At 47.9% G+C, this 12,684-nt stretch overlaps 1 protein-coding gene across 1 annotated transcript in view; it reads left to right on the plus strand.

The window, feature by feature from the left end:
• LOC139250227 (15-hydroxyprostaglandin dehydrogenase [NAD(+)]-like) overlaps nt 1-12,226 on the plus strand; it is a gene marked incomplete at its 5' end in the record, with an annotated part of 33,389 nt that extends 21,163 nt beyond the window's left edge. Inside the window, 4 exons of the mRNA XM_070872722.1 lie at nt 724-820; nt 1,475-1,551; nt 11,570-11,721; nt 12,082-12,226. Of these exons, the coding sequence (XP_070728823.1) occupies nt 724-820; nt 1,475-1,551; nt 11,570-11,721; nt 12,082-12,226 (471 nt within the window). The remainder of the gene's footprint in view (nt 1-723; nt 821-1,474; nt 1,552-11,569; nt 11,722-12,081) is intronic.
• Nucleotides 12,227-12,684: the final 458 nt, after the last annotated feature.

Here is a 12,684-nt window from a genome sequence, read left to right on the forward strand (position 1 = left end):
TGTGTCACTGTGTGTACCCGCGCTGTGTCACTGTGTGTAACCGCTCTGTGTCACTGTGTGTACCCGCACTGTCACTGTGTGTACCCGCACTGAGTCACTGTGTGTACCCGCACTGAGTCACTGTGTGTACCCGCACTGTCACTATGTGTACCCGCACTGTGTCACTGTGTGTACCCATGCTGTGTCACTGTGTGTACCCGCACTGAGTCACTGTGTGTACCCGCTCTGTGTCACTGTGTGTACCCGCGCTGTGTCACTGTGTGTACCCGCGCTGTGTCACTGTGTGTACCCGCACTGTCACTGTGTGTACCCGCACTGAGTCACTGTGTGTACCCGCACTGTGTCACTGGGTGTACCCGCACTGTGTCACTGGGTGTACCTGCACTGTGTCACTGGGTGTGTACCCGCACTGTGTCACTGGGTGTGTACCCGCACTGTGTCACTGGGTGTACCTGCGCTGAGTCACTGTGTGTACCCGCACTGTGTCACTGTGTGTACCCGTGCTGTGTCACTGGGTGTACCCGCACTGTGTCACTGGGTGTACCCGCACTGTGTCACTGGGTGTACCCGCACTGAGTCACTGGGTGTACCCGCACTGAGTCACTGGGTGTACCCGCACTGTGTCACTGGGTGTACCCGCACTGTGTCACTGTGTGTGTACCCGCACTGTGTCACTGCCTGTACTATAATGCCTGTACATGAATGTGCCTATGTGTATTGCAGGTCAGTGTGATCAAAGGAACCTACCTGGGGTTGGAATACATGAGCAAAGAGACTGGAGGAGCAGGAGGAGTGATTGTGAATGTCGCGTCAATGGCAGGTAACTCGGCAGAGGAACAATTGTTCCATTACGTTGCCTGGACTGGAGAATTTTGGCTATGAGAAAAGATTGGAGATGCTGGGTCTGTTTTCTTTAAAATACAGGAGGCTGAGGGGGACCTGATTGAGGTGTATAAAATTATGAGGGGCCTGGATAGAGTGGATAGGAAGGACCCGTTTCCCTTGGCAGAGTGGTCAACAACCAGGGGACATAGATTTAAAGTAATTGGGGGGAGGTTTAGAGGGGATTTGAGGGGAAATGTCTTCACCCAGAGGGTGGAACTCACGGCCTGAAAGGGTGGTAGAGGCAGAAATCCTCACTACATTTAAAAAGTACTTGGATGTGCACCTGAAGTGCCGTAACCCACAGGGCTACGGACCCAGAGCTGGAAAGTGGGATTAGGCTGGGTAGCTCTTGGTCGGCCGGTGCAGACACGATGGGCCGAATGGCCTCCTTCTGTGCTGCAAATTTCTCTTAGTCTATGTGGGACCGGGGTGGGTAAATGTGATGAGAACGATGTGGAGGGGGAGGCCGAGATAGACCAGATGGGCCGAATGGCCTGTTTCCGTGTTGTAACTGCTGTATTTCCACGTGGTCAGACATTTTATCTGATGACCTGTTTGATGCTTTCTCTCCATGCCACGTGGTGAGCAGGTTTGATCCCCTTTATCACCGGACCGGTTTACGCAGCCTCCAAACACGGGGTGGTGGGATTCACCAAATCACTGGCGGTGAGTGTTCTATCGTATCGCAACGCCTGTGAGTGTTAATCAGAGAATCATCGAATAGATCAGCACAGCGGGAGGCCATTCGGCCCATCCAGCTCGCGCCGGCTCTCTATCTCGAAGAGCAATTGGGTCAGTCCCCCTCCCCCGCCCTTTTCCCGTAGCCCCGCAATTGTTTTCCTTCAGGAACTTATCCAACTCTCGTTTGAAAGCCACGATTGAGTCTGCCTCCAGCACGCTCTCAGGCAGCGCATCCCAGATCCTAACCACTCGCTGAGTATAAACTTTTCCCTCGTGTGGCCTATGGTTTTTCTGCCAATCGCCTTAAGTCTGTGTCCTCTGGTTCTCGAACCTTCCACCAATGGGAACAGTTTCTCTCGATCTACTCTGTCCAGACCATTCATGATTTTGAACACCTCGATCAAATCTCCTCTCAACCTTCTCTGCTCCAAGGAGAACAACCTCAGCTTCTCCAGTCTATCCACGTCACTGAAGTCCCTCATCCCTGGAACTGTTCTCGTAAATCTCCTGCACCCTCTCTAAGGCCTTCACATCCTTCCTAAAGTGCGGTGCCCAGAATTGGACACAATACTCCAGGTGAGGCTGAACCAGTGTTTTATACAGGTTCATTATAACTTCCTTGCTTTTGTACTCTATGCCTCTATTTATACTTTTGTACTCTGTGCTTCTGATTTTGAAGCAAAATACGGCAGATATATAAATCTGAAAGAAAAGCAGAAAATGTTGGAAACATTCAGCAGGTCAAGCAGTGTCTGTGGAGGGAGATACCTTCACCGTGGTTAACATGGTCCTCGACTGCGTCCGTTCTATTTCCCGACCTCTGTTCTCACCCCTTCCCCTCCCTCTCAGAACCATGTCCCCTTGTCCTCACCTTTCACCCCACCAGCCTCCACGTTCAACGGATCATCATCCGCCATTTCCACCACCTCCAGTGTGATCCCACCACCAATCACATCGCCCCCTCCCCTCCCCTCTCAGCATTCCGAAGGGACCGCTCCCTCCGTGACACCCTGGTCCATTCCGCAGTCACCCCCAGCACCCCCTCCCCTTCCCAGGGCACCTTCCTGAGCAAGCGCAGGAGATGCAACCCCTGCCCTTTACCCCCTCCCTTCCCACTATCCAGGGCCACAAATACTCCTTCCAGGTGAGACAGCGATTTACGTGTACTTCTCTCAGTTTAGTATACTGTATTCACTGCTCATGATGTGGTCCCCTCTACATTGGGGAGACCAAGCGTAGATTGGGTGACCGCTTTGCGGAGCACCTCCGTTCAGTCCGTAAGTGTGACCCTGAGCTTCCGGTCGCCTGTCACTTTAATTTTCCACTCCCACTCTGACCTCTCCATCCTCGGCCTCTTAGTTAAATAAAGGAGATTACAAAGGTATGAAGGTAGAGTTGGCTAAGGTGGACTGGGAAAATAGATTTAAGGGTAAGGCTGTAGAAAGGAGGTATTTCATAACCCTCAGCAAAGATATATTCCAGTGAGAAGCAAAGACTCGAAGAGAAGGATGAACCATCCATGGCTAGCTAAGGAAGTAAAGCATGGTATCACATTGAGAACAAAGGCTTACAATGTGGCGACGAATAGTGGAAGGCCAGAGGATTGGGAAATTTTTATAAACCAGCAAAGGACGACTAAAAAAATGATAGAGAAAAGATAGCATATGAGAGTAAACGAGCAAGAAATATAAAAACAGACAGTAAGAGTTTCTACAGATATATAAAAAGGAAAAGAGTGGCTAAAGTAAATGTTGATCCCTTAGAGGATGAGACTGGGGAATTAATAACGGGAAACAGGGAAATGGCAGAGACTTTGAACAAATATTTTGTATCGGTCTTCACAGTAGAAGACACTAAAAACATCCCAATAATTGATAATCAAAGAGCTATTGGGAGGGAGGGACTTAAAACTGTGGTAAGGTGGAATTCTGCATTAGGATGGAGAATGAAACAGTAATTTCAGAGACCATGGTCCAGAACTTAAAGAAGGGTAACTTTGAAGGTATGAGGCGTGAATTGGCTAGGATAGATTGGCGAATGATACTGAAGGGGTTGACTGTGGATGGGCAATGGCAGACATTTAGAGACCGCATGGATGAATTACAACAATTGTACATTCCTGTCTGGCGTAAAAATAAAAAAGGGAAGGTGGCTCAACCGTGGCTATCTAGGGAAATCAGGGATAGTATTAAAGCCAAGGAAGTGGCATACAAATTGGCCAGAAATAGCAGCGAACCTGGGGACTGGGAGAAATTTAGAACTCAGCAGAGGAGTACAAAGGGTTTGATTAGGGCAGGGAAAATGGAGTACGAGAAGAAGCTTGCAGGGAACATTAAGGCGGATTGCAAAAGTTTCTATAGGTATGTAAAGAGAAAAAGGTTGGTGAAGACAAACGTAGGTCCCCTGCAGTCAGAATCAGGGGAAGTCATAACGGGGAACAAAGAAATGGCAGACCAATTGAACAAGTACTTTGGTTCGGTATTCACTAAGGAGGATACAAACAACCTTCCGGATATAAAAGGGGTCAGAGGGTCTAGTAAGGAGGGGGAACTGAGGGAAATCTTTATTAGTCGGGAAATTGTGTTGGGGAAATTGATGGGATTGAAGGCCGATAAATCCCCAGGGCCTGATGGACTGCATCCTAGAGTACTTAAGGAGGTGGCCTTGGAAATAGCGGATGCATTGACAGTCATTTTCCAACATTCCATTGACTCTGGATCAGTTCCTATGGAGTGGAGGGTAGCCAATGTAACCCCACTTTTTAAAAAAGGAGGGAGAGAGAAAACAGGGAATTATAGACCGGTCAGCCTGACCTCAGTAGTGGGTAAAATGATGGAATCAATTATTAAGGATGTCATAGCAGTGCATCTGGAAAATGGTGACATGATAGGTCCAAGTCAGCATGGATTTGTGAAAGGGAAATCATGCTTGACAAATCTTCTGGAATTTTTTGAGGATGTTTCCAGTAAAGTGGACAAAGGAGAACCAGTTGATGTGGTATATTTGGACTTTCAGAAGGCTTTCGACAAGGTCCCACACAAGAGATTAATGTGCAAAGTTAAAGCACATGGGATTGGGGGTAGTGTGCTGACGTGGATTGAGAACTGGTTGTCAGACAGGAAGCAAAGAGTAGGAGTAAACGGGTACTTTTCAGAATGGCAGGCAGTGACTAGTGGAGTGCCGCAAGGTTCTGTGCTGGGGCCCCAGCTGTTTACATTGTACATTATGATTTAGACGAGGGGATTAAATGCAGTATCTCCAAATTTGCGGATGATACTAAGTTGGGTGGCAGTGTGAGCTGCGAGGAGGATGCTATGAGGCTGCAGAGTGACTTGGATAGGTTAGGTGAGTGGGCAAATGCATGGCAGATGAAGTATAATGTGGATAAATGTGAGGTTATCCACTTTGGTGGTAAAAACAGAGAGACAGACTATTATCTGAATGGTGACAGATTAGGAAAAGGGAAGGTGCAACGAGACCTGGGTGTCATGGTACATCAGTCATTGAAGGTTAGCATGCAGGTACAGCAGGCGGTTAAGAAAGCAAATGGCATGTTGGCCTTCATAGCGAGGGGATTTGAATACAGGGGCAGGGAGGTGTTGCTACAGTTGTACAGGGCCTTGGTGAGGCCACACCTGGAGTATTGTGTACAGTTTTGGTCTCCTAACTTGAGGAAGGACATTCTTGCTATTGAGGGAGTGCAGCAAAGGTTCACCAGACTGATTCCCAGGATGGCGGGACTGACCTATCAAGAAAGATTGGATCAACTGGGCTTGTATTCACTGGAGTTCAGAAGAATGAGAGGGGACCTCATAGAAACATTTAAAATTCTGACGGGTTTAGACAGGTTAGATGCAGAAAGAATGTTCCCAATGTTGGGGAAGTCCAGAACCAGGGGTCACAGTCTGAGGATAAGGGGTAAGCCATTTAGGACCGAGATGAGGAGAAACTTCTTCACCCAGAGAGTGGTGAACCTGTGGAATTCTCTACCACAGAAAGTAGTTGAGGCCAATTCACTAAATATATTCAAAAGGGAGTTAGATGAAGTCCTTACTACTCGGGGGATCAAGGGTTATGGCGAGAAAGCAGGAAGTGGGTACTGAAGTTTCATGTTCAGCCATGAACTCATTGAATGGCGGTGCAGGCTAGAAGGGCTGAATGGCCTGCTCCTGCACCTATTTTCTATGTTTCTATGTTTACCTCTGCCTCCTCGGTCTGAGGCTCTGGTTCGTCGTGATCCACCGTGGATCTGTCCTCCTCTGCAACATGGTGGTTTGCAGGGTTAGCAGGGTTTGCAGCTCGCCTGCACATACGTTGGAGGTGTCCCATTGTTCCACAGCCCTTGCAAACGTATTCTTTGAAGTGGCATGAATGGAAATGATGATCACCCCCGAAGCATCAACAAGGTGTTAATGGCCTTGCATTCATCACCCTTGATGGTGGACCCTGAGCCATCTGCGGATGTGCAGCTGCAGGCATGTGAGTCCTGCCCTGTACGTTACGATTCAAAAACAACTTCACTTTGTTCACAGTACTCGCAGCAGCACTCGTAAGCTGAGAGATTTGTTTGATATTGTCATTTGTGGTGATGAACACCTTGGCTATCACCAAGGCTTTACTCAAGGTTGGGGTCTCTACAGTCAAAAGTTTGAGAAGGATTACTTCCTGGTCAGTGCCAAGTACAAGGAAGTCCCTGAGCATGTGCTCCAAGCATCCTTCAAATTCACAATGTCCTGCAAGGTGCCTTAGCTCGGCGACGTAGCTCACCACTTCCTGACCTTCAGACCTCTTGTACGTGGAGAACCGATACCTCGGCGTCAGAATGCTTTCCTTCGGGTTTAGATGCTCATTGACCAGTGTGCACAAATCATCGTATGACTTCTCTGTGGGTTTTGCTGGAGCGAGCAGGTTTTTCATGAGGCCATACGTTGGTGCCCCGCAAATGGTGAGGAGAATCGGCCTTCGTTTGGCAATGTTCGCTTCTCCTTCCAGCTTGTTGGCCACGAAGTATTGGTCAAGTCACTCCACGAAGGTTTCCCAATCATCTCCCTTCAAAAATTTCTCCAGGATGCCCATGGTTCTCTGCACTGTTGTGATGGGGTTCGTCATCTGTATCTCGTTGCCAGTTGTTAAGTCTTGGATAAAGAATCAGACCAGATGCTGCAAGCTCAAAGTAAGGTGTGACCGTAGTCCTTTATTGCAGATCTCAGAGTGCCTCTCCAGCCTGTGAGGCCTCCTTATATACAGGTGCTCCCAAGGGATTGTGGGATCCCTTGGGACTCCAGAGGAAGAACCATCTGGTGGTTACACAAGGTATTTACAGGTTTACAAATATAACAAAAATAATCTGTATCACTAGAGATAAAGTACCAGGCAAACTAATGGGACTAAAGGTGGACAAGTCCCCTGGACCTGATGCATTACATCCTAGGGTCTTAAAAGAAGTAGCTGCAGAGATAGTGGATGGATTGGTTGTAATCTACCAAAATTCCCTGGATTCTGGAGAGGTCCCAGCGGATTGGAAAACCGCAAATGTAACGCCCCTATTTAAAAAAGGAGGGAGACAGAAAGCAGGAATCTATAGACCAGTTAGCCTAACATCTGTGGTTGGGAAAATGCTGGAGTCCATTATTAAGGAAGCAATAGCAGGACATTTAGAAAATCATAATGCAATTAAGCAGAGTCAGCATGGTTTTATGAAAGGGAAATCATGTCTGTCAAATTTGCTGGAGTTCTTTGAGGACGTAACGAGCAGGATGGATAAGGGGGAACCAGTGGATGTGGTATATTTGGATTTCCAGAAGGCATTCGATAAGCTGCCACATAAAAGGTTACTGCACAAGATAAAAGTTCACGGGATTGGGGATAGAGGATTGGCTAACTAACAGAAAACACAGAGTCGGGATAAATGGGTAATTTCCCAGTTGGCAAACAGTAACTAGTGGGGTGCCACAGGGATCAGTGCTGGGTCCTCAACTATTTACAATCTATATTATGATTTGGATGAAGGGACCGAGTGTAATGTAGCCAAATTTGCTGATGATACAAAGATGGATGGGAAAGCAAATTGTGAGGAGGACACAAAAAATCTGCAAAGGGATATAGACAGGCTAAGTGAGTGGGCAAACATACGGCACATGGAGTATAATGTGGAAAAATGTGAGGTTATCCACTTTGGTAGGAAAAATAAAAAAGCAAATTAATATTTAAATAGGAAGCTGTAGTACAGAGGGACCTGGGGGTCCTTGTGCATGAAACACAAAAAGTTAGTATGCAGGTACAGCAAGTGATCAGGAAGGCAAATGGAATGTTGGCCTTTATTGCAAGGGGGATAGAGTATAAAAGCAGAGAAGTCCTGCTACAACTGTACAGGGTATTGGTGAGGCCACACCTGGAGTACTGCGTACAGTTCTGGTCTCCGTATTTAAGGAAGGATATACTTGCATTGGAGGCTGTTCAGAGAAGGTTCACGAGGTTGATTCCAGAGATGAAGGAATTGTCATATGAAGAAAGGTTGAGCAGGTTGGGCCTCTACTCATTGAAGTTTAGAAGAATGAGAGATGATCTTATTGAAACATATAAGATACTGAGGGGGCTCGACAGGGTAGATGCAGGAGTGGGGGAGACTAGAACTAGGGGGCTTGTTTCAGAATAAGGGGCCGCCCATTTAAAACTGAGATGAGGAGGAATTTCTTCTTTCAGAGGGTTGTAAATCTGTGGAATTTGCTGCCTCAGAGAGCTGTGGAGGCTGGGTCATTGAATATATTTAAGGAGATAGACAGATTTTTAAGCGATAAGGGAGTGAAGGCTTATGGGGAGCGGGTGGGGAAATGGAGCTGAGTCCATGATCAGATCAGCCATGGTCTTATTGAATGTCGGAGCAGACTCGAGGGGCCGTATGGCCTACTCCTGCCCCTATTTCTTATGTTTTTATGTTCTTATGTTCTTTTGGACTCAACATCGAGTTCAATAATTTCAGAGCGTGACCTCTGCCCCCATTGTTTCCCACGGCAGCTGATGGTTCTGATTCCCAGTTACACCTCAGCTGGTCCCATCTTTAGTTTCTTTACTTGCCCCATTACTGCCTCCTCTTGCCTCGCCCCATCATCCGTTTTGTTTCTAATCTCTCCTACTTTTCACCCTAGTTCTAGATTACCCACGAGAGGAAACATTCTCTCTGCATCTACCCTGTCAAGCCCCCTCAGTATCTTATACGTTTCGATAAGATCACCTCTCATTCTTCTAAACTCCAATGAGTAGAGGCCCAACCTACTCAACCTTTCCTCATAAGTCAACCCTCTCATCCCCGGAATCAACCGAGTGAACCTTCTCTGAACTGCCTCCAAAGCAAGTATATCCTTCCCTTTTGTTCTTTCGTCTCCTTCCCCTTTCGCTGCCTGTGCACTTGTTTAAAACCTTTTACATCTCTAACTTTTTCCAGTACTGGTGAAAGTTTGTTGACCTGAAACGTTAACTCTGTTTCTCTCTCCACAGACGCTGCCTGACCCGCTGAGTATTCACAGCCTTTTCTGTTTTTATTGTTTTATTACCTGCTTTGTTAACCTGTCCTGCCACCTTCAGAGATTTACACACAAACACCCTCAGGTGCTCCCCTTGAAAATGGCACCATTTAGCTTCATAGCAAAATGTATCTCCTCACACTTTTCCGCAATGAGTTTCATTGAATGTCATCTGCCGCATGAACACCTGTCCCACCGACCTGTCTATGTTCCCTTGAAGCCTATCACTATCCTTCTCACTTCCAAGTTTTGTGTCATCTACAAATTTTGAAATTGTGCCCTGTACACCCAAGCCCAGGTCATTAATATATATCACGGAAAACAGAAGTCCCAGTACCGACCCCGGGGGAACACCACTGTATACCTTCCTCCAGTCCGAGAAACAACCGTTCACCACTACTCTCTGTTTCCAGTCCCTCAACCAGTCTATCCATGCTGTCACTGCCCCTTTAATCGTGGCGGTGGTGCGAATGTTTGTGGCGGAGGAGTGGCGAGCGATGTGACAAACGAGGATGCAGGGCCCAGAAGAGCCGAGGGCCCAGGGGCAGCACGGACCCAGCCCACACTACGATATGTGGGCGCACTAGGTCCGTGCAGCAGAGCAGGTCTCCAGTCGTCCTGGTTAACCCTTGCCCCTGGTACCAAGGCCTCGCTCTGTCAAGCCCGTGTGGTGGCTAGTGTGCAACGGTCACCCCACGTTAAACAATCCACCCACAGGCATCTTCCACCCCTGGAGATCAGGACTGGAACATCGGGTCCTTCATTGAAACATCTGTGAACTCATCCCTTTTGGTGTGGAAGCAAGTCATCCTCGTTCGAGGGACCGCCGATGATGATGATGATGATGGTGAATGCCATCGGCTTCACTATTGCCAACAAGTCTAGTATATGGCACTTTATCAAATGCCTTTTGAAAGTCCATATACACATCAACCTACTACGCTCATTAACCTTTCGTCACTTCATCAAAGAACTCCATCAAGTTAGTTAAAGACAATTTGCCCTTAACCAATCCGTGCTGGCTCTCCTTCATTCACCCATGCTTGTCCAAGTAGCTGCTCATTTTCTCCCAGATTATTGTCTCTAAAAGCTCCTCCACCACCGACATTGGGGTGACCGGCCTGTCATTGTCACGTTTTTCCCTCTCCCCTTTTTGAATCAGGTTTGTAACATTTGCAATCCTCCAGCCCTCTGGCTGCCACCCCCGTATCCAAGGAGGATTGGAGGATTATGGCCAGTACCTCCGCGATTTCTACCTCTACTTCCCTCAGCATCCTCAGATACATCCCATCTGGTCCTGGAGAATTATCTACTGTAAGTACAGCCAGCCTTTCTAGTACCTCCCCTTGATCTATTGTTATCTCAACCTCCTCCACTGTGGCTGTGGCAAAGTCCTTTTTGATGACTTTTTGTTCCTGTCCAGGAACCGTTAGTGATTTCTGTCCTTGGACTCACAACGTTTTCTGCTCCAACACTGTTCCTCATTTCTCACTGTTCAGAAAATATTCCCATTTATTTTTTGCGGATCCAAAGGAGGGTGACCTCACACTTTAACATACTGTACACTCCTGGCATTGTGTGGGGAGCGAGAATGGAGTGGGTGGAATGGCCTGGGTCTCACTGGTCGCTGTCTGTGTGTGGGTGTGTGAGTCGCAGAGAGCAGCGATAGGCTGCTGAACTCCGTATTTAAGGAGGGATATACTTGCATTGGAGGCAGTTCAGAGAGGGTTCACTCAGTTGATTCCTGAGATGAGGGGGTTGTCTTCTGTAGAAAGGGTGAGTAGGTTGGGTCTATACACATTGGAGTTCAGAAGAATGAGAGGTGATCTTATTGAAACATATAAGATTCTGAGGGGGCTTGACAGGGTAGATGCAGAGAGGATGTTTCCCCTCATGGGGGAATCTAGAACTAGGGGGCATAGTTTCAGAATAAGGGGCCACCCATTTAAAACTGAGATGAGGAGGAATTTCTTCTCTCAGAGGGTTGTAAATCTGTGGAATTCTCTGCCCCAGAGAGCTGTGGAGGCTGGGTCACTGAATATATTTACGGTGGAGATAGACAGATTTTTGAGCGATAAAGGAATAAGGGGTTGTGGGGAGCGGGCGGGGAAGTGGAGCTGAGTCCATGATCAGATCAGCCATGATCGTATTGAATGGCGGAGCAGGCTCGAGGGGCCGAATGGCCGACTCCTGCTCCTATTTCTTATGTTCTTATGTTCAGGATGGGCCTGGCCCAACACATAGCACCTCCCAGCGGCCTCCTGGATACTGCTCCCGAGCAGGAACCCGGGCTGATTTTCCGAGAGCTAAGTGTGCCCCAGTCAGATGGGCCCTAACAACTGGGCCCTAACCCCCAATCTCCACACAGACTGGGCCTTGGGAACCAGGTCCTGCTATCTGGGACCCAGGAACTTCCTCTCGGAATGTTGACAAATCCGAACATTTTTGGGGAATTTGTGACGTAACAGAATCTCTGCTTTCAGCTGAGCTGCGTTGAGAAGCACGGAGTTCGAGTGAATGCGCTGTGTCCCATCTTTGTCGACACTATGCTTTTGTGCGACGTGAAATTGGTCGAGAAGTTTGTGGACCTGAAGGAGGAACTGCAGGAGTTGATTGCGACAATTGGAGTTGTGCAGTGAGTATAAAGCAGTCAGGGAGGGGTGACTTTGTATCTGGATGGTGCACGGCCCAAAGGTCCACTTGCAGCATTTGTACGGTGAAGGCACACGGTGATTTGTGGCCGGGTGTCCCTGAGGGAGCAAGGTGACACCAGCTGATTTCTGCGCCCACCGGCACTAATCCCGATGTTGAGTGTACCGTTTGGGGAATGTGCAGGCGATGTTGTGAGTACTGTGGATGCAGTGTTACCAACAGTCCCAACACTGAGATGGTGTCGAGCTCTATTGACCTGCCCAGGTGGCTTGTGCTCGGTTCTGGTCCTGGAGCATTTTAAACTTAATGGGTGAATGTTGAGGAATGCGGTCTTATTTTTCAGGCCATCCCAGGTTGCCGAGGGATTCTGGCAGCTTGTGTCGGACCAGAGCAGGAATGGGGCACTGCTGAAGGTGTTGGCAGAAGGCAAGCTTGAGTACGAGGTCCAACCTCAGGGTCTTCCTGCAGCAACTCACAAACACACTTAAAGATCCAAAGGCCTGGAGCGTCGGGCGCTGAGCAGAACTGGACCTTCACAACCGCCGGGCAGTGCAAAGGTTAACCCTTTAATGGCTGCTGTTGCTATCTCACTGTTTTCACATTGAAATGTTGGTTGCAAACCAAAACTGATCAATAAACTCCAAACTATTCTCATTTAACAGAAGTGTGTGTTTGTAATGGAGGATGTTGCGATGGTGTTTGGGTGAGATATAAATGTTCCCAGGACACCTGGTGATGGCGGCAGCTGGGACATACTATTGGCCGGCCTTCTCCCACCGCTGCTGATCATTACTACGTCTATAAGTACTTCCAAATGGCATTTTATAAAGTTCTACACAAGAGATTATCAGAAACAATAAAAATAAATGGAATTGGAGGCACCCTTGTGACATGGGTTAATAATTGGTTGGGAGATAGGAGACAGAGAGTGGGGATAAAGGCTAGA

Source organism: Pristiophorus japonicus, unplaced genomic scaffold (genome assembly GCF_044704955.1).
Source record: "Pristiophorus japonicus isolate sPriJap1 unplaced genomic scaffold, sPriJap1.hap1 HAP1_SCAFFOLD_354, whole genome shotgun sequence".
In the NCBI taxonomy this organism is placed as follows: domain Eukaryota; kingdom Metazoa; phylum Chordata; class Chondrichthyes; family Pristiophoridae; genus Pristiophorus; species Pristiophorus japonicus.